At 41.0% G+C, this 8,610-nt stretch overlaps 2 protein-coding genes across 23 annotated transcripts in view; one reads left to right on the top strand and one right to left on the bottom strand.

The window, feature by feature from the left end:
* Positions 1-345: 345 nt before the first annotated feature.
* LOC131128049 (cyclin-G2-like) lies at positions 346-5,859 on the bottom strand. Of its 4 annotated transcripts, none has more exons than XM_058070558.1 (8): positions 5,652-5,859; positions 4,846-4,961; positions 4,632-4,769; positions 3,141-3,394; positions 2,997-3,075; positions 2,814-2,912; positions 2,480-2,682; positions 346-1,421 (listed from the first exon to the last, which is right to left on the bottom strand). In XM_058070558.1, the coding sequence occupies exons 1-8, from the start codon at positions 5,725-5,727 to the stop codon at positions 1,298-1,300; spliced, it is 1,089 nt and encodes a 362-aa protein (XP_057926541.1). In that variant the 5' UTR covers positions 5,728-5,859; the 3' UTR covers positions 346-1,297. The 4 variants fall into 4 exon arrangements, with proteins under 4 accessions (XP_057926541.1, XP_057926542.1, XP_057926543.1 ...); XM_058070559.1 differs by lacking the exon at positions 5,652-5,859 and adding an exon at positions 5,322-5,488 and having other exon boundaries at positions 347-1,421; XM_058070560.1 differs by lacking the exon at positions 5,652-5,859 and adding an exon at positions 5,322-5,485 and having other exon boundaries at positions 347-1,421; positions 4,846-4,975.
* The window catches only part of LOC131128046 (coiled-coil domain-containing protein 158-like), a 36,806-nt gene continuing 30,518 nt past the window's right edge, over positions 2,323-8,610 (top strand). For 7 of the 19 annotated variants that reach the window (XM_058070541.1, XM_058070545.1, XM_058070534.1 and 4 more), the window contains exons 1-8: positions 5,270-6,061; positions 6,154-6,208; positions 6,294-6,409; positions 6,483-6,552; positions 6,628-6,871; positions 7,678-7,710; positions 8,302-8,348; positions 8,475-8,585. In XM_058070541.1, the coding sequence (XP_057926524.1) occupies positions 5,704-6,061; positions 6,154-6,208; positions 6,294-6,409; positions 6,483-6,552; positions 6,628-6,871; positions 7,678-7,710; positions 8,302-8,348; positions 8,475-8,585 (1,034 nt within the window). In that variant the 5' untranslated portion in view covers positions 5,270-5,703. The other 12 variants (XM_058070548.1, XM_058070546.1, XM_058070542.1 and 9 more) reach the window with 12 other exon arrangements.

Raw genomic sequence — 8,610 nt, 5'->3', positions numbered from 1 at the left:
CACACACACACACATCGAATCCAATATTGTAATGGAAGGAGACAAGAGTCTGCAAATCACTCTCACTGTAAATCATCCCTTCCAACATAAATTGTCCACATTGATTATTTTTCACAATAAATACCATACAAAATGTCATAAAAATTAAATATATTGGACAAATATTGTGAGGTAAAAACTGCACAAGCTGTACATTTTTTTAAATATTTTTTTTATTGTATTACCCTTCATATGTATTATCTTTTTCTTCAATACGCCATGCAGGGACGTGGGCTTTTTTATTGACCGTCTGCATGTTAATACAAGTAAAACCAAAAAAACAAAATGGGAGACAATCGAGCACAAATACACAGCTGAAATGTTGCTACTTATACAATAACTAATAAGTAATAAGAGCCGGACTTATCAGTAATAGACATGTTGAATTGACCCATCTGCCAGGGGCGGATGTACCATATAGGCAAACACAGGCAATCGCCGAGGGCCCTGTGATTTCCAGGGGCCCCCAAATGTCTCATGAAAACTGATTATCGATTTATTTTCTTCAAAATAAAATACATATTACCTTTTTAATACACGGTGATGTACATTTTATGGCTTCAGTCTGTTATCCACACGGAAACGCCTGTTACAGTAGTTTTTGTCATTTCCGTATATGGACGACCGAAGCGCTGTTTTACGGAAAGGGTGACCACGGTGACCACATGACCGGTAAAACGACAAACCAACATCATATCGGAATATTTCGATGCATGGACATGACTCACCCCGGTCCAAATACAGCCTCTTTGTGTCTTTTTTTCCCGGGTTAAAATGTGTCAAATGCACCCAAATGGCTGAGCGCACATTCATTGAAACATCCCGTGCTGGAAACTTCAAAACCAACCACAAATTTGTATGAAAAGTTTTTTTTATTTTAAAATATTCTTCTATATTTGAGTGACATTGACTTTGAGTGACAGCCACATCCAAACATACACAAAACAACACATCACATTACTGCACCAGTTCATTTTCCCATTAGAATAACACACATACATACGTATACTGCACGCTTGCATAATACTGTAAATACACGCCATCCATTATACAGACTTTTTCAATGGCAGGAGTTAGCACGGATTTTGTTGTTTCTGCTGGAGTGTGTGGACCCATGAGCTGCCAAAACGTCATGCTGCATAGCAATGATATCCTTCTAAGTAAGGTAACCACACACACACACACACACACACACACACACATCCCACAGGCTGACTTTGCTACATAATTCACCGCAAGTCCAGGTTGACGCGTCCGTTTAGCCGGTCGCTTTGTGCGGCGACGGGTGAAACAAAACCGGGTAGAAGGATCCTTCCCCGTTGCTTCCCAGCGAGCCGCATGGGCTGTCTTCTCCGCAGTTCATGTCCTCGCAGGAATCCTCGCTGCAATGAACGCCAACATATTAGCGACAAAGCTAGTTTGACCGGAGAACAGACTATTTCTACTTTTATTATTTCCTATGAGGCAAAAATGCTCCCCATGTTGTCTATTTGCATCTCACAATAGATGAAAATATGAGCTGGAAACCTCATATTACAAATATACAACATAAGGTGGCCAGAAATATTTCAGTATTGAACAAAGCAAAATTTGTTCCCAATCAGAAATCACTCCACACTCTTTATTGCTCTCTGGTTCTACCATATCTTACTTATTGTGTGGAAATATGGGCTAATAACTATAAAAGCAATCTTCACTCGCTAAATGTACTGCAAAAAAGGTCAGTAAGGATAATTCATAATGCCGCCTACAGAGAACATACTAACTCCTTATTTCTAAAATCACAAATACTTCAACTTGCTGATATAGTTCATCTTCAAACAGCTAAAATAATGCATAAGGCTAAAAATAACCAATTACCTAAAAATGTCATCCAATACTTCTCTACAAGAAAGGAGAAATATGATTTCAGGGAAGAACTACATTTGAAACACTTATATGCTAGGACTACGTTAAAAAGCCATAGCATTTCAGTATGTGGAATCAAACTATGGAATGGATTGAGTAAGACCCTCAAACAATGCACAACGATGAGCCAATTCAAGAAACAATACAAGCAGTTGATGTTTGCTAAATACAAGGATGAAGATGTGCTAATGTGTGAACCAGTCATGATGTGCTATATATATCACTATATTGACACTTACTATGGTACCCATTATGTCATTGGATGGTCATATCACCTCGTACCTCGCATTATTAAAAAAATAAAATAAAATAAAATAAAATTGTATTATGGAAAGCAGGAAGTGAACAAATGTAACAGTTACTGATTGTAAAAGTACCAGATGGAGGGGTAGGATTTAATAAGCTTTGCTTCTTCCTACTCCTTTTGGACATGTGGAACTGGGAACTGATTATGTGATGCACTCAATCGCATGTTCAAATGAAATAAAACCATTACCATATCATACGACAAGAAGTAAAAAGTAATATTAACCTTTCGCTCTCGTCCCAGCTGCCCTCCAGTATAGTCGGCAGGCTGGGGACGCTGGAATGACTGGCGTGGAGACCCTGCGCCGTCCTCCTGGACACAATCCACACCAGCTTTTTGTTGTCAGGCTTGAGGCATCGACTGGAGCTGTACTCGTTCACGCACTTGGACACGAGTTGCTGCCAGTAGAGCAGCTCGCTGTCGCTGATCTGTGAAGGAGACGCGTACAGGATAGGGTAACGTATGAAAGGTTATCCAGTGGGCTACTTTGTGGTCGTCTACCACAACGCAGAACAGCACTGCATTGTACATGAGAGGAAAAACACCCGAAAAAAAACACCTTTGTGTGTCTTTGCAGTTGCTGCACAATCTTGGTGGCGTGGAAGGATTCCAGGGTGTCAAACGCGTGAGCAATGAGGGCGAGCGCCAGCACAGATGACTGCGGAGGAGAAGAGGCGACACGTTGGCGAGAGCGTGTGACGTCATTGCCGCTCTATTATGAAGCTGCCACCTGCCGCCTTACTTTCGCCTTGGAGAAAACAAGCCGACACAAGCAGGCTTTCAGCTGAGCTTCCAGCCTCCCGATGCTTGGGATCTCCACCCTTGGAATAGAAAAAGGGAATCCCACTGTAATCCACCCACACAAACCAATGGAGCGAGCGCTTACCCCTCAGCGTACACGCAGGCCAAGGCCGAGTGGTAGAGGTGCAGGAAGTTGAAGGCCGTCACCGCCGTGCCAGGCTCCCCGCTCAGCTTCTCCGAGATGATCTTCTCCATGCGGTGTAGGTCTGACACGGTGAACTTGCTCTGGCTGATGCGAATGAGCTCGCAGATAGGTGCCACATTGCTCTCCTCCTCCGTCACGGTGGCTGCCAAGTGGAGGCAGCAGACGGCGATGCAGGGCACGTGTTTGGGCTGAGCCTGACAGCAACAAGTAAGTCATCGTCTCGTGACTGAAAGCTTAACCAGGTCAGTAGGACATTTTCATGTCATCAAACGGCAGAAGACACAGATTTGGAACAGTGTATTGTTATTTTAAGACGTGCAGCGAAGCCTATTTTTTTACAAAGTGGTGGGTGTTTGGGTTGGCCATCATCTCGAGCATCAAGGGGAACCAGGACGAACATTCCGATTCTCCTGAGATCGTTCAAAATGCTTTTATTCCGATTCCTAGTTTCCATGCCCACTTTGCCTATCGAAAGAAATGGCCGCCAACACCATCGAAGAAGAAGTCGGCGAGCACCAACATTCGCAACACAATCATACCATGCGGAGGAGGACGCATGATTAACATGATTCATGTTCACGCATTCATGGTGTTGAAATAACACAGTACCTCGTCTTTGATGCGCTACGTCGGACTTCCTCATCCAGCAATAAACGGCGTCTGTCTCACGCCAATGTAATCGAGAGTTTCAGCAAGCTAGCTGATGTGGAAGTCGGATCGAAATGAAGGACGGGAGCGACGACCAGGCAAGTTTAGCAACAGTTCAGACAACTCTGGTTAGCGCCCTCATTTAAACCATGCAAACTTGAATGATGCTTTAGAAGCAGTGGAATCGAGAATCGTTAGGAATCAGTCCGAAAAAAAATAAAAAATAAAAAATAAAAAATAAAAAATAAAAAATAAAAAATAAAAAATAAAAAATAAAAAATAAAAAATAAAAAATAAAAAATAAAAAATAAACATTCATTCATTCATTCATTTTCTACCGCTTTTTCCTCACGAGGGTCGCGGGGGGTGCTGTTAAAAATTAAAAATTAAAAATTACAATAAAAAAGGAATCAGTTCGAAACGAGGAATCGTTCAAATATATATATGGTGCTCATAAACAGGCATTATATGTGTCCCTAACACATAATTTCAGAAGGTCATTAAAAATCCACATTTACTTAATAATTGACAATGTCCCATGTCGTTAAAGTATACTTTCAGCAGACCTTTCATTAGGAACACCTCATCCATTACAACTGTCAAACTTTATTTTGAGTATCACTGTAAAATTGCTCATTTAGCAAAATGTCTCTCGTGTAAATAGGTAAGAATGTTAAAAAATGGGCAAATGTGTCAAGGTGGCAACAGATTGACCCCGGAAGGGATTATTTCTATTTGACCGGTGTCCCTGATGCTGTATATTAGACAGAGTGAGCATCTTACCTTCACAATGGTCAAAAATCGATCCAGCAGATTGACGGCTTGTACAAAAGTGTGGGTACTGTAGCCAAAAAAGCTGGTCAGACCCCACACCTCCTCCACTCGGGCGTCTCTGCATTTGGCCGACACGCCGCTCACGTTCTGAATATTTTTCAGGGAGACATCAGCGGATAAAATCCAAATAGTGTGCAACAAAAAAAGTGGGTCAGTGTGTTACCTCAGTGGACTCCATCATATTCAGACCAGACTTCCTGGGGAGAAAGTTGTCCTCCAGGGCGCAGCAACACTTCAGCTCCCTCACAAGTGACCTGTCCAGTCCTCCAGTTCTCCATCCTGGAGAAAAACATCTTTAACATGTCATTCTTTAGGATTCCTACACTGAGGTCAATGCAAAAATCTTAAATGTGTAGGAACGGTGGAGCAGCTCCTAGATGTCTGCTAGCTAAGCCACACCTGCTTGCTGGGTGTCACGTATCACTGGACACACCCCCGAACACAATCAAAACACATATTTTACATTATAGTATAACACATTTGTGTTACTGCTCATCACTGAATTACAACAAACACAATACTCGTTTGTAGTTGCAGTTAGTGGTAACAGAAAGTAATGTGTTTGCTAAGTTTCAGGTAAGAAGCTACTGTTACTCTACAACAGAAATAATCTAGGTCATCTCCTAAAATGTTATTTACCTCAGTCAAGGCTTCCAACACGCACGAACATTCATGCAAACGATGCATTCTTTTTTTTTTAACTTAAATAACAATCAATGACATGTCGACATTACTTTCCGGGTGCCAAAGACGAGAAAAACAACAACACACGCAAGTCGACTACAATACCCAGCACGCACAGCGGTTCAACAACAGGAAGTGGAAAAAACGTAAAAAACTGTATTTTTCGCGACATAATATTCGACTCATTAAAACGCATATTAATACAAATAGTTTGTTCTTTATTCATTTACCAGAAGATGGTATATGAAATATTATTTTCTTGTGAATTTATTTGAACAACCTGACCTGGCGGTCGATGTAGTTCCATTTTGTCAAAGATGGCGGTGTAAATCCGTGAATGAATCCTGACGACATAATCCATAACCCGCAAAGAAGACTATTCAAAAAGTCCGCACCAAATATTTATTGCCCCGTTTCTTATTCATATTCGCGTTGGGACTTAAACCTGATTCATGCGCAAACACAAACGCGCGCGCGCGAAGAAGACGCCATGATTGTGGTTCCCATGGTAATGCACTGTCGCTTGGCAGCAGCTTTTGTCGATGTTAGCCTCCATAGCTTCCTGTTTAGAGAGGTTTTAGAAGCGGCAAATTGTAACCTACCATTCAACAATATTGTTTTTTTTGTAGCTTTTGAAAACGCCGACCTACAGCATAACGTTATGGACTTAAAACATCGAACGACGACACGAACTTGTAAGTTGTTAGCTTAGTTTGTTTTTTAGTCCATTAAATCTGTTACTTTCCTGGGATGTTGTGTGGTCATTTGTATTGTATTTATTGATTAGCCACTCAGGACACTTCTGGCCTGAAATTCAACAGTCTGACACTGGATGAATTGAAGTAGGTTTACTTGTGTAAAGTGTTTTGTTAGTCACATTGTGTTGCTACAAAGTGACTACTGGTATATGTTTTGTTTCTGAATCAGTGAGGAGCTGGAGAGGCGCACCAAGGAAACCCAGCTACTTCTGGAAGAAGTGGAAAATGCAACCAAATTTACCTTGGAGAGGTTTGGCAGCACAGGAGGACACACTTGTATAACTCGTAATAAATGCACACACAACACACACCATGGCTATTCCAGCTTTGTCAACGTTTTTTTTTTTTTTTTTGGGAGACTCCACATCTTGTGATTCAGCCCAGCAGAGAGATGCCACCTCCACCAGGGATGTCATGTCTAACCTCAGGTGATCCATTTCCCCCCAAATCAGCAGAAAATGTTCATAGACAGAAAAAATCCCCATGTATTTCATTGTCTGCAGAGTGACTGACTCAAGGGGGTACATCGATCAGATGGAAAAGCTGCTACACCTGCTGGAGGAGGTGCAAGTCATCAAAAGGTCAGGTGACCAGAAGCTGCAGGAAGGGCAGCTGAACAAGAAAGTGGAGGCATTGGAGGTGAACATAAAGGAGTTCTGCCAGGAGTTCTTATCCTGCAAGATAACTGCTACTGGTCCCAAAGAGGCTGTCCCGACTGTGACTGACGATTATCTTAATGACGTTTTGGTGAGTATGACTCAGATCAATTGTGCGACATCGATATTACTTAAGCCAGGGGTCTCAAACATGCGGCACGTGGGCCAAATGTGGCCTGCAGGACACTAGTTTGAGGCCCCCGCCTTGATATGAAAGATTAATGTTAGTGCGGCCCGCGCAAGTTTGATATGGATGCTGTATGGTATCATGTACCCAGAAAAAATTATTACGTTTGATTAATGTTCGTGTTAAAGGTTAAATAACTGTTAATAGTTATCCTCCCTATCTGTGTGGAAGTGGTAAGTTTTTGGCTTTTTTAAGTTTAAAGGAAATAACTTGGAGGCTACCGTTTAGGTCGCTAGAATCTAGTTTGCGGGTTAGCATGTGTATCAAGACCCTGCAGTTGCGCAATATGTTGTAAATAAAAAGAGTATAAATGTGACTATAGTCGTGTTTTGTCATGTCTACAGGGCTCTAATAATGCTTTGTTCATTTTAATCTGAAAAAAATAATTTGTCTACCCACCAACTATATGTGGTTTCTTAAGTTTTTATTATTTGCTGTTTTATTATTATTATTATTATTATTATTATATTTATTTATTTATTCCTGATTGATTGATTTTCTTTATTCTTGATTTGTTTATTTATTTTTCATCTTATTTTGTGCAGAAAAAAAAATTAAGATATTTGAGAACAGTGGAATGTTTTATCAGAGCTTTTATTGCAGAAGATCAGAACCAAAGCACTGAAAAAGTTTGTATATTTTTCTGTTTTTAATAAATGCGTTTTTTTTTTTGTGGGGGGGGGGGGGGGGGGGGACCTGATGCGGCCCAGCCTCGCCCAGACCCTAGCTCCAGTGAGCCCCAGGTAAATTGAGTTTGAGACCCCTGACTTAGGCTGTGTAATGGACCTTTGTTTTTTTTGCGTGCAGAACCAGATTTTAGAATCATGAAAATGGAAATTATCTGTTCCAAGGTCAAACTGTTGCCATCAACTGTTGCCTAAAAATTCTTAAATGCGTTAAAATAAGTTGGGAGCGGTGTTTTAGAGAGGTAGGTGTAGTATGTTTACGTCAGCATTAGCTTGATTAAAATGGATTAGTACAAATACTTGGTATTAGAGTAACTGCTCTAACACGTGCCTGTTTTTTGGTGCTATGGTTATCATCACACTTTTCCTCTTTGCCATCACCTCTAGCTGTGGTGTTGGCAAACACGTGGCAGCATTCTCCTGGGTACATAGAGTCGTCTTAATGGATTTTAATATTTTATGCTGCTATACCCACACCTGAGGTCTCAAGGTATATATGTTGTTGTTTTACGAGCAACACATGATGTTTGGTGCAATTTAAGATATGTATTTTTCCAGACAAAAATGTTGATCCAATTCCCAATTGTACAACTTCAGGGGGTGTTCAACTTCAGAGGTTCCTCTTCATCATATATGTCTGTGTTGCAGCAGCCTGTGGAACATGTGAAGAGCGAGTGCAGGCAGACTGAGAGAAGGTAATGTTTGCATATTCGACACAGTGACGAATATGCATTTTTTTTATTTTTATTTTTTTTATTTATTTTTTTGCTGTAACGGAATTATCAGGTTGGCAAACCATTTGTTGTCATTTGCTGTTTGAGAATGGCGCAGTTAATTGCCAGCGTTGGCCAGGAGGCGGCGATGTTGAACCATAAACTGAGCTCCTCCAAAGACAGCGGTGCTCGCATCAGCACCAAACTGGAACTTTTAAGGTAGAATAAAAACAAATGTACATAT

Source organism: Doryrhamphus excisus, chromosome 4 (assembly GCF_030265055.1).
Source record: "Doryrhamphus excisus isolate RoL2022-K1 chromosome 4, RoL_Dexc_1.0, whole genome shotgun sequence".
Taxonomy (NCBI): Eukaryota; Metazoa; Chordata; class Actinopteri; order Syngnathiformes; family Syngnathidae; genus Doryrhamphus; species Doryrhamphus excisus.
Note: the sequence above shows the minus strand (reverse complement) of the source record. Positions and strands in the feature narration are given on the sequence as shown.